We start from the raw sequence: 21,900 nt of genomic DNA, 5'->3' as shown, positions 1-21,900 counted from the left end.
TAGGAAGATGCTCCTTACTTTATAAAGGAAATCAATGGGAAAGCTAATAAAATGCCCAGAAGTCGCCAGAGACAAAGAAATTCCTGAAGAATATTCCGCTCGAAAAATGGACATTTTTGACCGTCGAACAAAAAAAAACAAAAAACAGTGTGAACATACCCTTACGGAAACCATGTAAAATCATAATTCATTAAACATGTAAGTTTTATAAGTCTACAGCCAACAATAGTGATATGAGCACAAGTCCTCCAGCTAAAAAAAAAAAAAAATCTAGGACACATCAATTTTTTACGGATTAGGTGATAAAGTACCCTATTTTTTTTACAGGCTTGTCTAGGAATTTTTGGATAGTTGGTAACAGGGCCGGTGTCATCACCTAGCGCACCCGGGCAAGTGTTGAGGCCAGGGCTGTGGAATCGGTAAGCCAAATCTCCGACTCAGACTCCTAAATGACACCGACTTCAATTCCGACTCCACAACTCGGACTCCCTCATACATGGCTCATGTTTAAATAATAAATTTACTGTAGCACAGATTAATCTCAGCTAAAAGTCTAGACCCTTAGATCAGGGATAGGACAGACATTTATAGGACATTTCATAACTTTCCCAAATTCTGATGAAAAAATATTCCCCACAAACTGCATTGAACTACTGTACCCAATTTATTATATATTTTAGGAGTCTGAGTTGGTACATTAAGCAGACGTCAGGGACACCGGCACGCCCGCCCGTAACTGTGCCCCCCCCCCCCCCGCTTGCTCGGGGCCCCAGTACTTGCAATACTTACCTCTCCTTGTTCCTCCACAGCTCCTGTGTCTTCTGCACAGGGCAGAGGGAGCAATGACATCACTACAGCGCGCCCTCTGTACTGAGAAAACACAGGGCAGAGAGCTGGAAGACGCTGAGAATTCCGGAACAGCGGCCAGTGGGGGGAGGTGAGTATTTGATTGTTTTATTTTATTTTAAATGTATGGAGCAATACATGGGGTCCATTATTCTGTATGGAGGACTATGTTGGGCCCATTATTCTGTATGGAGGACTATGTGGGGCCCATTATTCTGTATGGAGGACAGAACACCAGGATTGGCAAAGTCGCCACTGGCGCCCTGTGCTCTTCACAGATGAAAGCAGGTTCACACTGAGCACATGTGACAGACGTGACAGAGTCTGGAGATGCCGTGGAGTGCGATCTGCTGCCTGCAACATCCTTCAGCATGACCGGCTTGGCAGTGGGTCAGTAATGGTGTGGGATGGCATTTCTTTGGAGGGCAGCACAGCCCTTCATGTGCTCACCAGAGGTAGCCTGACTGCCATTAAGTACCGAGATGAGATCCTCAGACCCCTTGTGAGACCATATGCTGGAGAGGTTGGCCCTGGGTTCCTCCTAATGCAGGACAATGCCAGACCTCATGTGGCTGGAGTGTGTCAGCAGTTCCTGCAAGATGAAGGCATTGAAGCTATGGACTGGCCCGCCTGTTCCCCAGACCTGAATCCGATTGAGCACATCTGGGATGTCATGTCTCGGTCCATCCATCAACGTCATGTTGCACCACAGACTGTCCAGGAGTTGGCGGATGCTTTAGTCCAGGTCTGGGAGGAGATCCCACAGGAGACCATCCGCAACCTCATCAGGAGCATGCCCAGGTGTTGTAGGGAGGTCTTACAGGCACGTGGAGGCCACACACAATACTCAGCCTCATTTTGACTTGTTTTAAGGACATTACATCAAAGTTGGATCAGACTGTAGTGTGTTTTTCCACTTTAATTTTGGGGGTGGCTCCAAGTCCAGGACTCCATTGGTTAATAAAATTGATTTCCATTGATGATTTTTGTGTGATTTTGTTGTCAGCACATTCATCTTTGTACAGAACAAAGTATTCAATGAGAATATTTCATTCATTCAGCTCTAGGATGTGTTATTTGAGTGTTCTCTTTATTTTATTGAGCAGTGTACAATCTTAATGACATTTCAGTTATTATATCATTTATGAAAATTCAACCATTCCTTCTATTTTCTGTCTCAGGTTCAGTTATTGTGAGAACTGTTCTTTATTCATTTAATTTTCACTGGGGAACCGCTTGTAATTTAGGATTTGTGGTCTTTCACACTTCGCACTTCCCAGAGGCTTTCTATGAAGAAAGAGCCAGCTTTTCACACCACTTTCCTGGCGTCCCATTAAACAAGCCCCTACAAAAAACCCCAACAAACATGTCTCTTGCTGTCACACCCGTACATCTGACTTTCAGAAAGCACGCCAAACCAGAAATGTGGGCCACCCACCCATATGAAATGCATGTGATTTCCTAAGGTCGACATTTGAGGTCACATTTCTACAGAGGTTTTAATGATACTTTTTGCTACTCTTTTAGACATAACTATTCTCTATGTATCAAACGGACGGTGCAACTAATAATCAGAACAGAGCATAGTATATGGGTGTGATCACTAAAGGATATCTGCAAACTCACTGCACATTAGCCACTAAAAAGATCCTTGTGTGTTTGAATGGACATCATAGAGTGGGATCCCCACTAGGGACCCTCCACCTTTTAGCCAGAGCCAAGAGTCCCTAACAAAGAGCATCATTCACTTGAATAGACATCAGTGGAAATGTGTGACTAGTTGCAACTTCACCGGCCATATAGAGGAAGCAATGCAATCAGCCGATCGCTGGACCGGGGTAATTTAACGAGGGTTTCATGGTGAGACAACTCTTAAATGTGTTCTGCAGGACAATGATATTGATAGTCTAACCATACAATAGGCTATCAGTGCTTGATTGGCGGGGGAACCCCAGTGGGTCTTGCCCAAGTGCCCTTGTGTATTCACAGTGCTGTTAATCAGTCATCCTGGAGGTTGGACCTTCTCTATTTCTAGCGGAGAAGACAGCATGTGAGTAAGGCATGAAATTGGAGGCATTGGAAGTCACAGTAGGGAAGTGAGCAGATTTCTTAACTTTTTTTAGGCTTTGTGTACATAACTTTTAGCGAAGCACAAAGTCTGGGCGAAGCCAAGTATATATAGTATGTATACATCAGGTCTAATATTTTCATAAAAACAGCATATGACAGCGTATGGCATGATTCTTTATTCTGTTGGATTAAGGCTACACGACGACGTGTTGTGCGACACTGAAATCGCAGAATCACATTGTAACTAATAATTCTGTATTGTGCCTGTGACCTCCTCCAACTACGGCAGTGTCGCAAATATTTGCAAACGTGTTGCATTTTCCTGCTGCTAGTCCACACAACTCACTTGTTATAAACGTCAATGAATCTGTGACTTGTGTGAGACTTATCTGCGATTCAGCCATTTTTTTTTTTTACCCACCTATATTAGAGCTCTAAAATGCAAGCAGCAAACAAGTTGCACAAATTTCTGCGCGCATGACTTGTCTGAGAATAGCCTCGTTCTAAGGGCACAGTCAGACTGCCGTATAACACGGACGACGATCGTAACGCAGTGCTCGGACTGGCCGGCGGCTCTCCTGACCTGAGCTTGACAATATGTATTTCTATGCAGCTGTCTAGCTGGGTCAGGAGAGCCGCCGGCCAGTCTGAGCACTGCGATGCGATCGTCGCCCGTGTTATACGGCTGTCTGAATGCGATCCTAAAAGAAAAACTCCGTAGGAGGCATACAGAGGTAAAGTAAGGAACCATCTCAACAACTCGGAGGTTGTAACATGCATCAATGGAGAACAAAAAAAAAAAAGTGTATTCTACTACAATGGATAATTTGGTTTCCACTTCTCGGCTTCATCCAGCTCATTATGACATAATGACATACTTCCGAAACAAATCCCAAGCACTTGACACTGGTGTAAACAGACAAACTCATCTACTCACAGACAGGCGCACACCTCTCAGCATATATCCGGACATGTAGCAGCACAAGTCATTATTACACCAGAGATGAGTACAGCGTGGACACACACACAATGCTTCCAGAAAATACAACGATAGACACAAACACTAAAAGGAACAAAAAAAACATATAAATTGCATGTAGGGGATCAATGCTTGCAATTCACAAGGAGATATAATGTGGGGGAAATGTACACGAGTGTATCTAAACCATATTGCTCCACTAAGCCTCCCCAATTCTTGGAAGGGAGAAGAGTTTCTTATCAATAACAATAGACTGTATGAGCTAAAATACAACAAGAGATGAATATGGGGAAAAGCTCACAGGATCTGCCATTACAGGTCTACTGGTTGACACAATACATTTAGTTTGCAGTGACCCATTTCTCAAATGCACAATCCTGTAAAGAGGATGTAATCATATTAATTCTGTATTAATTTTCCATGTAACCATCAAAATGGCAGAAAAATCTGAAATGTTTCAGTTTTCATTGGCCACGGAGCCTTCAGGTGGTCATCTGCTAAGCGAACCTTCAACAAACAGCTCTGTCTACTGACTCCGTCATACACAAGAGAGCTCAGCTCTGCCGAGTGCTTGTGTGTATTCAATGGGGATCGAGGAGAAAGACATTGCCAGGTCAGGTCTTCAAAAGGTTGGTGCGAATGGTGGAAAAAAACACCACATCAAACATCCAAACACGCGGTATGCGCATGCGCTGATCGGAACGGTGTCGGGAAGAGCTGAAGACGGCAGCTGGTAGATAGGAGACTAGGGTCAGGGAACTCAGATTAGTGGCACCACTCAAAAAAAAAAAAGGGATACATGTTATGGAAAAGAAAACGTGTCATTATTTTATTAGTAAAAATACATACAGGCCATAGATTCCTTTTAACTAAGTTGGTGAAGTGAAGCTCTTTATGAGCCATTGCTATGTAAATTCCAGACAGGTATTCAGCAAATTCCCTTCATTACCACACATTACACGGCCCCGGACGGATACAATGTGACAACTCACAGTTCTGTTCCTTGTGGTATACAATGTAAGTATTCATAAATCAAAGAGTTACAAGAGTATCATGTACCAAAGACAATTTCCGTCTTCTGCTCACTCTGAATAGGGAAACTATGCAGCACTAGATCTTACGTGATGACTAAGTTCAGCCCTAGGTGCGGCCCTACGTACACAACAGATCACCTTCAACATTCTCCTTTCAGGGAAAAAGCCATACCTAAGAAATACTTACAATCATACAATCTTATCTGGATCTCTTGGAGCTACATGACTTGACTTTTCCCAGATCGTGGGAAACAGAAGAGCGCCGGAGCAGCCAGTCTTCACGCTGAGCATTTTTACAAAGATTCTGAAGCAGAAACTCTCCAAATACAAAATTCATAGTTTCTGGAATGATCCTGCTGCAAAAAGTCAGCAAAAACCCTTAGCGTTAATAAACCCTAAAAAGGTATGTCAACCCTGTGGTCTTTTTCAAGTGGGCGAACTCGCCAAGTTTTTCTAGAGAAAAACCCTTAAAGACAAAAAACACTGGGCTCATTTCCAAAACACCAAACATTTTTTGACCGTCGGCGTTTTCTAAGAGTTTTTATATAGCTTTTGGGGCATCTTTTTGTTTTTTAAACTCCATTCAATGAGAAACTGCATTTTTGAAGCAAAAATGAAGGCAACATTTTCTAAAAGACGTCTAGGCTTCTTTTGACCCTTATTATTGACTTCTATTATAAACTATAGTTATTCAGAGAAAAAAAATGGCTGAAGAATGGTCAGCTCACCTTTAACCACTTGGTGTCTTTGGAAACTGGAAGTAATTAAAAGATGCTCAAAAGCCTGAACATATGAACAGCAAGTAGCTTTTACATAGAAATACATAAGTTCATTGTTCTGAGCGTTTTTTTTAGTGCTTTTTCAGGGGTTTCAGGTAGTTTTTGGAGCAGAAACCTAAAAAAGATGTTGTGTGACATACCTTGAGCGTACGTACAATTTTTTGGAGGCAGTCAAAAATGACCAATTTACTAGTGGAAACCACTTCAGGAAACCCCTGAGAGAAGTTTTGAAGTCTTTTTTTTTTCCGTTTGCTAAATCCTGCAAACTGCTTCATCAAAGCGTTTTATAATTCCACAGCGCTTTACAGACATCATCATCACTCTCCCCATTGGGCCTCAGTATGTCTTTAGAGAGTGGAAGGAAACCGGAGTAGCTGAAGAACATACATTTCCTTGCAGATGTTGTCCTTGGTAGGATTCCATCCCTGGATCCCATAGCTGTAAGACTACAGTGCTAACCACTGAGCCACTGTGTTCCCTATAGGGGTAATATTGAAGGCATATGAAACACACATGGCAATAAGGTCTGATCATTTGGTTTCTTGTAAATGTAAGGAGATGGATATACTGCCCATGTCCCCCCCTTGAAGAACATGCATATTGCTGTATTTTATAATGTGAATTGTGATATGCATTAATAGTGTTGGTGTTGTGTTCTGCTTGACAGTAGAGAGAGTTGGAGTTAATAGTTGAGACTAGCCCAGAGTGGGAGGGCCTAAGGTGAAGGGACAGAGACAGTTTACTGTAAGGAAGACCGATAGGGCCCAGTGTGCAGTAAAAGTGAACCTATGGTCCAAAGTGGTGAGCAGAGCTGCGTGACGTGGGTGTCCCTGACATGAGTGGAAACTGAGGGAGTGGATAGTGTGATCCTGAGTAAAGGGAGAGAGGAAAAGAGGAGTGATCGAAGGACGGAGTGATGCACCAGAGATGGGTCCTGGGACAGGACGCCCAGCAGTTTATAACTTAGAGAGGTAATGGGTCAGTATGGCACAGAGAACATGAGACGAAGAGAGTGCCCCGGGTGGGAGTTCCCAGCCGTCAGTTGCAGAGAACCTAAATACCGGCCATATTGGCAAATTAGATCTCTTAAGAGGGAAGCACTGGTTGAGAATAGGACTCTCACTTACTGGACAGTAGTACTGGGCTTGGTAATGGTTAATATATAGGACTGAGTGAGGCAGAACCAAGTCACTCTGAGAGGGACAAGAATGTATGTGAAAATGTTGAAGATGCTCCATGGGTTAAAGGAAATGTTCATGAAGTATTGTACATAGTTTCCATCAAGTTGCTGAATAGTAAAAGACTGTCTGTTGGTAAATGTTGGTCTCCCTCATTGAACTTGTCAACACCTGGTCCTGGCCAGCTGATGTCACCGGCATCATGCGGCCTGCAAGGGCATAGCACCACCATAGCACTGGTCCATACACCCTGCAAGGACCCCCACTTTCATGTAATGCGCCAGGGCGTAAGAGACGAGTCCCTTAATCACATTACCAATACACTAGAAATTCCCACAACAAAAACATCACCATAAAAACAGCTAAAAACTCCAAAAACAATATGTATTTGTCACGGGTGTGTCAGAGGTGAGTGTCGACCTGCAGTTGGTTGCAGGAGATCTCTACATTTGGCATTACAGACATCTTCTTAGAGGCTGGATGTCTCTAGGACCCAGCAGCTACCTCCCTCTGGCTAATTAGCTCCCAGGCCTGAGTGTATAATTACCTGGTGTATCTGAGAGGGAGGTGTCGGCGACATTCATTACTACTTGTGAGGCTTTAGCAAGAGCAGTACTTGTTCTCTCTGGAGCTCGAGGCCGTGTGCGCATTTGTCTGGAGTCGTCTAAAGCTAAGCAATCCCCCCTGTTTGTCTACCCTTGTTGTCTATAGAGTTTAGTGGAGATCAACTAGTGCTCATCTCCTCCCTTCCCTAGCCTTAGCCATATGCCAGGGAAAGTCAGGGTGAGGCACGCGTGCAGCGATTGGTGAAGAGACAATATAGGGACGGTAGTTGAGACAGGGTGACACTAGACCAGACTAGGAGGTCTCCACTCCCCCCTTTCCCTAGTGTCTGGGCTCCCTTTCCCTCTGTGTTGCATTAAGTCTTACCCACACCTGGCGTGACAGTATTTTAGTCAACACATAGGCATGACACGCTATACCATACCACTATTCATCCATGCAAGTGCATACTTGATTGTTACCTGTATCTCGCGGACTGGCTGTCTTATTCTAGGGTTTGAGGTTACTCCCTCCTATCACTAAGCATTGAATGTCTATCTCACTATTACAGTACAGCATACACAATATCACAAGCCAAGCACGAAAAGGAGAAAAACTTTTGTACGAAGGAAGCCATAAAGATGTCAAACTCCGCCATATCCATATATCGCACAGACAGGTATATACTGGTTATTCTGTAACCCAATGAAAACACACCAGCACAAAACAACAATGCAGCACAGCGTGAGGCCTGACAGCTGTATAAGTCCTAATCCTTTAGTACTAATCTTACCGGGATTGGATTCATCACGGGATTTCTCATGAATAACAAGGGCAACATTACACATAGGGTACGTGAGCATTGTGCATGTTATAAGTATGTAGTGCAGAAATTTCTGCATCTCTTAGCAGCAAAAACGCTGCATATGAACATGTGTTTTTGGTGCAGATTTTTCTCCACTCATTCGTATGGGTGAAATGTGCAGCAAAAAACGCTGAAAGACTTGACATTCTGCAGATTTAAGTCTGGAAATCAACAACATGCACATGAGACGTCAGTATTCTCATTCACTTTGCTGGCATTAGGAAACCTTTCAGGTTTAGTGACAAATCTGCACAGAACAAATGTGACAAAAATGCAACATGTGCACACAGCCTAAGAGAAGTGCAAAGGTTTTTACTTGCTGGAACTATACATATTTCAAGACTGGTAGTAGTAATAATTCTTAGGCTATGTAAATTCACACAGTTTTTTGAGAAGTAACAAAATTAGTTTTTCAAGTTTTTCAAGTGTAAATCACTTAAGAAAAAGAAATCCACCAATATCTTTCCAAAAAAGGAGCATTTCCTGAAGCCATTTTGAAGAATTGTAGGCTATGTGCCCACGTTGCATTTATGAAGCAGAAAATTTCTGCTGCATAAATGCAAGTCCTCTCCCGGAAAAACGCATGCGGAATTCCGCGCGCATTTTTCGCGCGTTTATCACGCGTTTTCCACATGCGGAATTGCCTTGCGTTTTTTATGCATTGGACAAAGGCAATTCCGCTTGCGGAAACGCAAAATTAAATGACATGCTGCGGATTTTTGAACGCGGCATAAACGCTGCGGAAAAATCCGCAGCATGTGCATAGAACTTGCGGAATCTCATTGGGGACCATGGGGTGCGGATATACATGCGTTTTTCAAGCATTTACGCTGCGGAAATTCCGCAGCATATACGCTTGAAAAATGCTACGTGGGCACACAGCCTTAAAGTTTTTTCTTCTCCTGAGGCGTTATTTGCAGCCAATCTAAGGATACACGGCGACAAAAACACATATAGGGTAACTTGCTGTTGCACGACTATTTTAGAGCGGTGATTTTACTGTTAGAATTGGGCTACAGAGTAACTTTAGCCTTGACTCAGGCAGCTGCTACATCACAGTGCAATACAGTGAATGAGGGTACTCTGCGACCTCGAGGGTCGTCGGACAAGAAAAAATAAATAAATAAATAATAAAAAAAAAATCACAAAATAATCCAACTGGGTGGGATTTTTTCTGATTTTCTTGTTGAGGTCGCAGACCCCTAAGTGTCACAATGTGACCTCACTCACTTAGATTGTGCTGTGATGCAGCAGTTGCACACCGAGTTCTTTGATCGCGTGACCTGTTTCGTGCCAAAGTCGCCGCGTATCCAAGCTTAAAAAAGTCACAGTCACGTGCACCTTATGTTGTTGCCTATGGAAAGTGAGTCGGTGCTACATGCAACCAGCAAAAGAAAATCCAAAACATTTGGTTGCAGGAGTTGGAAATAATTAGATGTGATGTCGCACAACAGAGGTTGCTGCGCATTAAATTGACAGCGCCTAGTTTGGAGCAGACTGCACCAGGATCCAGTTTAAAAAAAAAAAAAAAAAAAAGCTTATGAAAAAAATAAAAAAAAATTGTCACATTTTTTGAAGGAAAACCAAAAAAATAATAATTCTATGAAGAGCTAAATGAATTTCACATATAAATGAATAGGAAAAGTTTCCCCAAGTGTTTTTGATGCTGTTTTTTTTTTTTTTAAACTGTTAAAATATAGCGTTACAGATTGTCACACCCGCTTCCATACAAAGGCAGATTTTCCCAACTGAAATCTGTGTGCATGAAGCCTTCAGATCAAATCAGTTTGATGTGTGCCTCCGGGTTATGTCTGTGTGATCCGTGCATATTTTACCACATTTATTAATGAGCTTTTTGATGTGAAAACGCACACAAAAAAAACAAAAAGCCGGTTCGGCAGTTTAAAGGGGTTTCCCACTTTTTATAAAAAGTGGACAACAAATGATACCCGTCATGGGAAAAAACAAAAGCAGATGTTTTCCGCTCGTCAACACTCCACTGCTGCTCCGGTCTCAGCATTTTGGCTGCAGTGGTGACGTCACATCGACAGCTCACATCACCAATGCAGCAAATGAGCTCAGCGGCTTGTACCATCATCCTTGGATGAGCTCAGTGATTGGCTGCAGCAGTGATGCGCGCCATTGAAGTGATGCCACTGTTGCAGCCAAAACACAAAAGCAGTGGTGGCGAGCCGGCACTGCATGCGGGGATGGCGAGTACTAAGTGCTCTTGTTATTTTACATGACAACCAACATTGTGGCATTCACTTTTCTAAACGCGGAACACCCCTTTAACTTACGGAATTAGTGCTCACATTAAGGCTAGGGTCACATGATCGTATTTTCTCTCATTCAAGAAAATCGGTCAGGGGCGTCCGCTCCGGTGTTTTTGACAGTCTCAATAATTTGCATGACAGTGTGCGATCTGGTTTACGGATGCAACTCATGCATGCTGCGATTTTTTTTCCTCGGACAGATTTTGTCTGAGGAAAAAAAATCAGACATGTGCATGGCCCCAAAGAATAACACTGGTCCGAGCGCGATCTGATGTTTTGCCGGATTGCACTCTTACCGAAAATACAATCATGTGCACAAGTCCGAACATGAAAAAAAACAAACAAAATGTTAATGTCAGCATGGAAAACGTAAAAAAACAGCATGTGGAGGAGGTAAAGTTAAAACTCATCTGCTTTACAGAGATTGCAAAATGCGCAGATTTTACGTATTTAATAAGCAAAGTGTGAACCTGGCTTTATGAGCCCTAGAGCGCCAGATGATTGGCATGTACCAGATGTTCATGACACTGGTGTAGCACGAAAACAGTGACAACCAATCACAACGCAAGTTTCTTTTCTTATAGTGCCTTTGAAAAATGAAAGCTGAGCTGTGATTGGTTGCTATGGGTGAAACAATTAGTCCTTCTAGTACACGTGTGTTACTAACGTACTGAGGTGAATGGTGCGATAAATGTTTACCACAGAGATTATATCTACCGCCTGACTCCTTCACCAATGAGGAGAATAAAAACCTAATACAATCTTTATCTGCCCAATAGTCCTAATCTGTGGTGTCTCTACAATCCTTGCACCAGTATAATCACCTCCTATGTACCACCCTTCACCAGTAATGTCTTATGTAAGAGGAGAGGGACGTTAGTGATGACAGGAAATGTGGTGTTCTGAAAGCGTCCGACCACAGGCAGAACTGTCACACTCCTCCAAGACTATAAAGAAACATGGCGGCAATGAAAGTACACAAGCCTCGTATACAGTCACAGGCCAGGTTATATATGTGCCGCCCCTGGGTGCCCATCTATGGGTCTGTGGGTTTGAAGAAAGGAAAAAAAAAGAAAAAAGAAAGAAACCTGCACCCACACTCCTGTTTACTGTACAATGACGGCCCTCGTGTACACCCGTCCATTAAGACTTCTAAGTATAACAATCAGCACAAAGACAATTTTAGTTTCTGCGCTATCATTTTTTCCTCACATCTTCCAGGAGCCATGTCCCCCCCCCCCCCCCCAACGACATAACCATGAGGGTTTATTTAATGAGATAAGTTGCAGTTTTGAATGATACCATTCATTTTACTATATAATGTACTTCACAACCGAAGACGCATATTTACGTTACTGGCCATGTCTCTGCCTTTGATGCAGGCTCCGGCGATGAGCCCGTATCTTTCCCGCAGTTAATGGCTGATTTAATCAGTCATCAAGTGCCTTTAACAGCCAGGGTTGGATCCGAGATCCACCTGCAGCCGTTAACCAGTTAAATGCTGCTGTCAATCACTGACAGCAGCATTTAACATGCGCCGGCCGGAAGTGCGTCACAAGCCCCGCCCATTGGCGCCTCTATCACATAATTGCACCCATGGGGTGTCATGGCAGCCGGGGGTCTGCTTGTCATCACGATCCTCCTGTGAACGCAGTGGTCGGTGTTCATGGGAGATCATGATTTTTGCTATACATAGCAATGCTGAAGCCCTGCTATGTATAGCACAGGCGATCGGAAGGTCACAGCTTCAAGTCTCCTAAGGGGACTATTGAAAACCGTAAAAAAGAAGAAAATGTAAAAAAAAAAATTTTAAAAACAAAAACACAAGTTCAAATCACTTCTTTTGTACCATTAAAAAAAAAAAGAATATATAAATCAATATATAAAGCAAATTAATCTGACTGGTAATCAGCGTAACTTAAAAAAAAAAAAATCTAAACTCCAGAATTACGTTTTTTTGGTGGCCGCAACATTGCGATAAAATGCAATTAAATATTGCAACTACTCCAATATGGTATTAATAAAAACATCAGATCAAGCTACAACAAAAAAAGCCATCATCCAACCCCAGATCCCCAAAAATGGAAAAGCTATGGGTCTCTGAAAATGGTGACAAACAAAAACAAACCTTTTTTCATACAAATTTCAGAATTTTTTTTTCACCACTTACAAAAAAATAAACTATACATGTTTGGTATCTGCGTACTTGTACTGACCTGGGGAATCATAATGGCAGGTCAGTTTTACCATATAGTGAGCATGGTAAATAGAAAAAAAACAATTGTGGAATTGCACTTTTGCAATTTCACCACATTTTTTTGCAATTTCACCTGTTTTGCAGTACACTATATGGCAAAATCAATGGCGTCATTCAAAAGTACAACGGCGAAAGGGTTAAAAACAGGAAAAACAAAAATTTCAATTGTGGTAAAATGGTAAAGTAAAAAAAAAATTGCAATTCCAACCCTTCTTTTGGGGTTTTGCTTTTATTACATCATTCATTCACCTAAAAATGATGTGGCAACATGATTTGCCATCAGGTGGGGGTCCTAGTGATCAGACACTTCTCACCTATCCTGAGTTATAAGTGTTGATTGTGTGACATCCCATTTAAGGCTCTATTCAGACAGGCATCAGTCATAACTTCCTATTTGGAGCTAGAACAGTGTAGCAAGCTGTGCTATTAAGTAGGGTGATAATGTTTTGGATGTATAGCAGCATGGCTCCCACAGACGCCTATGGGTGGAGTGTTACTGCGTCATACAAATCAGAAGTCGTACAGTGCCATTAATACGATTATGTCCAGAAGCAGAGAGCGCCCTTGGCCTTATGAACACTGCAGTATAGAAATTGCACCATGTTAGCATGTTAAAGGGGTTCTCTAGAAATATAAGGGTGTGCTCACACATTGAGTTTTTACATCGTTTTTTTTTCTTAACTTAAACCTCATCTCTTGGGAGGAAAAACGCAGCATACAATAAACGTGTTTTTTATCCATTTTTTATGCATTCATTTAAATGGGTGAAAAAAGGCACAAAGTGTTGAAAGAACTGATGTAGAACACATTGAGGGTTAAAATAAACAAGGAGAAAAAAAAAAAAAAGCAGCAGGTGCATGAGATTTTAGAAATCTGATTCTTGGTACACATAGAAAAAACTATGCAAAAATGCAGTGTGAGAACATACCCTAATACAGCGTTTCCCCGAAAATAAGACCTATGCCGAAAATAAGCCCTAGCATGATTTTACAAGTATGCTTCAAATAGTAGCCTTATGCCAAAACTAAGCCCTAGTTATAATGAGAGCCAGTATTGGGGGGAGGGAGAGGGTTGTGAAATAGGCAATTACACAGGGCCCCCACTATCTTAGGGCCCCCCAACGTTTCTATTCCAAGGTTAACACTGCTTAAGGACATTAGTTTGTTGTGTGCTCATACTGAACTGGTAACAGGGTGTCTACACAAGGACTTAGGCTGTGACTTTTTTTTTTGTTTAAGTGGTAGCAGATAAGGTGTAAACCCGAATATTCAAATATATTATATACATATACACAAATGCACACCGATTTATGAGGACAATGTACCCACAGATAATATTGCGCCATATGAGAACAACTTACAAAAATAAAATTGCAACACCAAGAATGGAAAATCGTGGAGTTCTGCAAATCACAGGATGGATAGTGATGCTACTGATGTAAAAATAATGGAAAAATGGAAACATTTTCAAAACGTCTAGGTTTATTTAGTATCAAATATAAGAGCCTTGAAGAGAAATCCCCACACTTACACATCCTGGCTGTTATCATTGAGGTTATTGATTGTTGTCTAAGGAATGTTCTGCCATGCTAAATGCACTTGAGCAAATCATCAAGATCCACTGCTGGCAGCTCCCTTTGTAATTGCCGACCAATGTCGTCTCCCATCGCGGATATCTGGGACAAGTCCGGAGATGCTGCAGGCAATGGTAGCACATTAGGTCACGCAGGCTGCTCACAGTAAGAGAAGCAACATGTGGCCTAGCGTTGTGTTGAAATTTGGGACACTTTGGAGAAATGGATGAACCACTGATTCCACGGTCAAATCAATGCAACGCCGAGTTGTTAGCGTACCTGGAATGAAGACGGATCCGACTACCGTTTATTTTGTCACCCCATACCATAACCCTAGGAGTAGGACCAGGGTGAGGCTCCCTCATGAAGGTGTTTCATTGATGACACCACGCTAAAAGTCTGTCCCAGTGCAGAGCAAGTTGGCCATGGAGGCCTATCCTCTTCAGCGATGAGACCCACTTTTGTCTTAGACATAATGATAGCCGGAGATTGATATGGAGATCACGTGGGAAACACCAATAAAAGCCCTATTTCTGGGATGGCATAATGTACAGTAGTCAGACCCCTTTAGTCTTCATTCAGGTGCACTAACAGCTCAGTATTACATTAATTTGGATGAGGAACCAGTGGTATTGACATTTCTGCCAGGTGTCCCAGGAGCCATTTTTCAACACATCAATGCCAGGGCACATGTTGCTCGTGGTATTGTGCACAGCCTGCATGGCCTAAACGTACCACCATGGCCTGGAGCGTCTCTGGACTTCTCTCCCATCGATCACATCTGGGACATAATTGGTCGGCAATAGCAAAGGATCTGCCAGGAGAGGATCTTGATGATTTGCCCTAGTACATTCAGCACTGTAGAACATTCCTCAAACAACCACTAAACTTCACTGGCATCAGCCAAGGAGTGAGAAAAGTGCAGGGATTTCGGAGTGTGGAGCTCATATTCAATAGTGAATAAATCGAGATCTTTTGAAAAAGTTGTTTCATTTATTAATCATTTACTTATCAGTAAGGTGTCTATCCATCCTGTGACAAACAGAATGCCAAGACTTTTTCTTCTTGGTGTTGAAATTTCAATGTCGAGGAGTGTATATAACACATGAATACAAAGGCAATATACACACAATATACTAATATATGAGGACCCTGTACACGAGGGCCAGCGTATGCACACACTATACACGAGGACAACATGTACACTATATAAAGTCATGGCACCCTTGAAATTGTTCCAGAAAATGAAGTATTTCTCCCTGAAAATTGTTGCAAATACACATGTTTTGTTATTGACATGTATATTTCCTTTGTGTGTATTGGAACAACGCAAAAAAAGAGAAAAAAAAAAAGGCAAATTGAACATAATTTCACAAAACCCCCAAAATGGTCCTGACAAAAATTATTGGCACCCTCAACTTAATATTTGGTTGCACACCCTTTGGAATAAATAATTGTAATCAATCGCTTCCTATAACCATCAACAAGCTTCTTACACCTCTCAACTGGAATTCTGGAGCACTCTCCTTTTGCAAACTGCTCCAGGTCTCTAATATTTGAAGGGGTCTTCTCCCAACGGCAATTTTAAGATCTCTCCACAGGTGTTCAATGGGGTTTAGAGCCGGACTCATTGCTGCCACTTCAAAACTCTCCAGCGCTTTGTTTCCAACCATTTCTCGGGACTTCTTGAAGTATGTTTGGGGTCATTGTCCTGCTGTAAGACCCATGACCTAGAACGCAAACCCAGCTTTCTGACACTGAGCACTACATTGCCACCCAAAATCCTTTTGTAGTCTTCAGATTTAATGATGCCTTGCAAACAGTCAAGGCACCCAGTGCCAGAGGCAGCAAAATAACTTTGAACCTCCACCATATTTGACTGTAGGTACGGTGATGTTTTCTTTGTAGGTCTCATTCCATTTTCGGTAAACAGTAGAATGATGTGCTTTACCAAAAAGCTCCATCTGTCCACAAGACGCTTTCCCAGAAGGATTTTGGCAAACTGCAGTCTAGCTTTTTTATGTCTATGTGTCAGCAGTGGGGTCCTCCTGGATCTTCTGCCATAGTGTTCCATTTCATTCAAATGTCAATGGATAGTTCGCACTGACACTGATGCACCCTGAGCCTGCAGGACAGCTTGAATTTCTTTAGAACTTAATTGGGGATGTTTATCCACCATCCTGACTATTCTGCGTTGCAACCTTTCATCAATTTTTCTCTGCCGTCCACGTCCAGGGAGATTAGCTACAGTGCCATGGGTTGTAAACTTCTTTATTATGTGGCGTACCATGGACAAAGGAACATCAAGATCTCTGGAGATGGACTTGTAACCTTGAGATTGTTGATGATATTGTCCTCAGACAATTCTCTTCTCATTTTGTGACACACAATGCAAAGATTGAGTCAACTGCTCCCATTTTTAGCTGGTTTCAGGTGTGATTTTCATATTGCCCACACCTGTTACTTGCCATAGGTGAGTTTAAACGAGCATCAATGCTTGAAACAAAGTTGTTTACCCACTATTTTGGAAAAGTGCCAACAATTTTGTCTGAACCATTTTTGGTGTTCAGTGTGAAATTATGTCCAATTTGCCTTTTTTTCCACTAATTTTTGTGTTGTTCCAATACACACAAAGGAAATAAACATGTGTAAATGCAATAATTTATGCAATAAATGATCTAAGAGTCTAGACTTTTAGCAGAGATTAATCTGTGCTTCAGTAAATTTATCACTTAATATGTGCCATGTATAATGGAGTCGGAGTCATGGAAATTGAGGAGTCAGAGGTTTGGCTTACCGACTCCACAGCCCTGGTATACACGCACTATACATTGTTATGAGGACAGTGTATACACACACACACGATAAAATGATGAGGACAGTGTATACACACACGATAAAATGATGAGGACAGTATATACAGTATACACACACACTATATATTGTTATGAGGACAGTGTATACACACACAATAAAATGATGAGGACAGTATATACAGTATACACACACGCACTATATATTGTTATGAGGACAGAATATACACAAACGCACGATATATTGTTATGAGGACAGTGTATACACACACACACACTATATATTGATATGAAGACAGTGTATACACACACTATATATTGATATGAGGACAGTGTATACACACACTATATATTGATATGAGGACAGTGTATACACACACTATATATTGATATGAGGACAGTGTATACTCACACTATATATTGATATGAGGACAGTGTATACACACACTATATATTGATATGAGGACAGTGTATACACACACTATATATTGATATGAGGACAGTGTATACACACACTATATATTGATATGAGGACAGTGTATACACACACTATATATTGATATGAGGACAGTGTATACACACACGCACACTATATATTGATATGAGGACAGTGTATACACACACGCACACTATATATTGATATGAGGACAGTGTATACACACACACACACTATATATTGATATGAGGACAGTGTATACACACACACACACTATATATTGATATGAGGACAGTGTATACACGCACACTATATATTGATATGAGGACAGTGTATACACACACACACACTATATATTGATATGAGGACAGTGTATACACACACACACTATATGTTGATATGAGGAGTGTATACACACACACACTATATATTGATATGAGGACAGTGTATACACACACTATATATTGATATGAGGACAGTGTATACACACACTATATATTGATATGAGGACAGTGTATACACACACTATATATTGATATGAGGACAGTGTATACACACACTATATATTGATATGAGGACAGTATATACACACACACACACACTATATATTGATATGAAGACAGTGTATACACACACTATATATTGATATGAGGACAGTGTATACACACACTATATATTGATATGAAGACAGTGTATACACACACTATATATTGATATGAGGACAGTGTATACACACACTATATATTGATATGAGGACAGTGTACACACACACTATATATTGATATGAGGACAGTGTATACACACACACACTATATGTTGATATGAGGACAGTGTATACACACACTATATATTGATATGAGGACAGTGTATACACACACTATATATTGATATGAGGACAGTATACACACACTATATATTGATATGAGGACAGTGTATACACACACTATATATTGATATGAGGACAGTGTATACACACACTATATATTGATATGAGGACAGTGTATACACACACTATATATTGATATGAGGACAGTGTATACACACACTATATATTGATATGAGGACAGTGTATACACACACACTATATATTGATATGAGGACAGTGTACACACACTATATATTGATATGAGGACAGTGTATATACACATTATACATGTGGGCACTATACTGACACAGGAGCACAGTGCACACACTGATCACAGAGGAGCACAGTGCACACCCTGTATATACACATTATACTGACACAGGAGCAGGGTGCACACCCTGTATATGCACATTATACTGACACAGGAGCAGGGTGCACACACTGTATATACACGTTATACTGACACAGGAGCAGGGTGCACACACTGTATATACACATTATACTGACACAGGAGCAGGGTGCACACACTGTATATACACATTATACTGACACAGGAGCAGGGTGCACACACTGTATATACACATTATACTGACACAGGAGCAGGGTGCACACACTGATCACACAGGAGCACAGTGCACACCCTGTATATACATGTTATACTGACACAGGAGCACGGTGCACACCCTGTATATACATGTTATACTGACACAGGAGCACAGTGCACACCCTGTATATACATGTTATACTGACATAGGAGCCCGGTGCACGCCCTGTATATACACATTATACTGACACAGGAGCAGGGTGCACACACTGTATATACACATTATACTGACACAGGAGCACAGTGCACACCCTGTATATACACATTATACTGACACAGGAGCCCGGTGCACACACTGATCACACAGGAGCACAGTGCACACCCTGTATATACACATTATACTGACACAGGAGCACAGTGCACACCCTGTATATACACATTATACTGACACAGGAGCAGGGTGCACACACTGTATATACACATTATACTGACACAGGAGCAGGGTGCACACACTGATCACACAGGAGCCCAGTGCACACCCTGTATATACATGTTATACTGACACAGGAGCAGGGTGCACACACTGTATATACACATTATACTGACACAGGAGCACAGTGCACACCCTGTATATACACATTATACTGACACAGGAGCAGGGTGCACACACTGATCACACAGGAGCACAGTGCACACCCTGTATATACATGTTATACTGACACAGGAGCAGGGTGCACACACTGTATATACACATTATACTGACACAGGAGCACAGTGCACACCCTGTATATACACATTATACTGACACAGGAGCACAGTGCACACCCTGTATATACACATTATACTGACACAGGAGCCCGGTGCACACACTGATCACACAGGAGCACAGTGCACACCCTGTATATACATGTTATACTGACACAGGAGCAGGGTGCACACACTGTATATACACATTATACTGACACAGGAGCCCGGTGCACACACATCACACAGATCACTTCTCCCCTCCCGCAGGCGCAGTGTCATGTACACACATCAGACCTCATGTGCACTCAGCCCCGCACGGACCCGGGCAGCAGGAGGCGCAGTACTCACTGATGCACAGCTCCAGCACGTAGGCGTAGTAGGACCAGCACACGACCAGCGTGATAAACACCACCGGGATCCAGCCCACCACCCGCTGGCAGCAGCGCAGGACGTGAGCCGGCGCCATGATCCTGCCGCAGCTGCCGGTACAGAGCAGCTACTGTGACAGCACAATGGGCGGAGCCACGACACTAACCAGCCAGCTGGACACGCCCACCTGCGACGTCAACACTGCCTTCACGTCACTGGAAGCGCTGGGTGGGGGTCGCGGGTGCGGTGCAGTGCTGCGGGTGGGTCGCTGCCTCTGGGGGGCTGTAATGGTGTGTGGAGCCGTCCAGTGCTCGGGGCTATTCATAGTCACTAATAAGCTGCAGAAAAATGGAAGTTTGCTTGAAGGAAAGTCATTTTTTTTATAAGTTCCCTTTTTTACTTGTGCTGAGGGGTCACAGTAAGACTGGGCCAGGGCTCGTGACCCATGTAGTGTGACAAGCACAGCGGATGGCGTGTGACATTACAAAGTTGCCATTCAGTGTTACCATGGGCATGGTGGGAAAACCCATAAAGGCCAAGGGTGCAATTACAGTGGCTTGGGAAAGTATTCACTCCCCCCCCCCACACACACACCTTGGCTCTTTACCTCTTGTGTTACATTACAACTTGCGTAAATGTTGTAATCAGATTTGTGTGTGACACATCAGCACTAAATAGTCTAAGTTGGTGAAGTGGGAATAATCTAGGCAAAAAATAAAATCTATGGGATCAAATAACTAAAAATTGTCATGTGCATATGTATTCATCCCTTTTGCCATGAAGCCCCTAAACATTTCTGGTGCAAGCAATGCCCTTCATAAGTCACATGCGTACTGAAAGGAAGGCCACCTGTGTATAATCTAAGTGTCACATGGTCTGTCAGTATATACACGTTACCTTTTCTGAAAGGTCACAGAGGCTGCAACACCATGAAGCAAGAGGCACCACTAACCAAACAACACCAGGAATGTGCTGTTGTCGGGTGAGACCAAAATTTAACTTTTTGGCTACAGAGGTAAACACTATGTCTGACACCAAACCAACACAGCTCATTGCCTCAAGAACACCATCCCCACAGTGAAACATGGTGGTGGGACAGGGAAAATGGTCCAAATCGAGGGAAGATGGATGGGGCAAAATACAGGGATATTATTGAGCAAAACCTGTTTCAGTTTGTCAGTGATTTGAGACTGGGACAGAGGTTCACCTTCCAACAAGACAAGGACCCAAAGCATACTGCTAAAGCAACACTCGAGTGGTTTAAGGGGAAATGTGTAAATGTTTTGGAGTGGCCTAGTCACAGCACAGACCTTAATCTGATTGAGCATATGTGGTCAAATTTGAAGATTGCCATTCACCAGAGGAAACCATCTACAGTGGCCTTGCAAAAGTATTACCCTCCCTTTTTGTGTTTTGCTACCTCATAACCTGGAATTTCACAGTTTTTTTTCCAGGGTTTGCATCAGTTCATGTAAAGAACCTGCCTGCAACTGAACATTTGGTTTTCTTTTTATTATGAAGCAAACAACAAATAGGACGTGACCAATCAGCGATATGGGCGGCAAATTTAAACGCCGCTCTGCTGATTGGCGCCAAATTTAAACAACGCTCTGCGGATTGGTCGCGGCCGCTGGCCGACCGCGACCAATCTGCATTATTGGCGCCAAATTTAAAACACCCCTCTGCTGATTGGTCACGGTGGCCGGCCGCAACCAATCTGCATTAT

At 42.4% G+C, this 21,900-nt stretch overlaps 1 protein-coding gene across 3 annotated transcripts in view; it reads right to left on the bottom strand.

Moving 5' to 3' along the window:
* The window catches only part of ZDHHC20 (zDHHC palmitoyltransferase 20), an 80,831-nt gene extending 60,477 nt beyond the window's left edge, over window positions 1-20,354 (bottom strand). The window contains exon 1 of one of the 3 annotated variants that reach the window (XM_073662287.1): window positions 20,154-20,354. In XM_073662287.1, the coding sequence (XP_073518388.1) occupies window positions 20,154-20,271 (118 nt within the window). In that variant the 5' untranslated portion in view covers window positions 20,272-20,354. The remainder of the gene's footprint in view (window positions 1-20,153) is intronic. The other 2 variants (XM_073662283.1, XM_073662293.1) reach the window with 2 other exon arrangements.
* Window positions 20,355-21,900: the final 1,546 nt, after the last annotated feature.

The sequence above is a fragment of the Phyllobates terribilis genome, unplaced genomic scaffold (assembly GCF_046119375.1).
Source record: "Phyllobates terribilis strain yellow unplaced genomic scaffold, ASM4611937v1 Scaffold_2__4_contigs__length_985480577, whole genome shotgun sequence".
Lineage (NCBI taxonomy): Eukaryota > Metazoa > Chordata > Amphibia > Anura > Dendrobatidae > Phyllobates > Phyllobates terribilis.
Note: the sequence above shows the minus strand (reverse complement) of the source record. Positions and strands in the feature narration are given on the sequence as shown.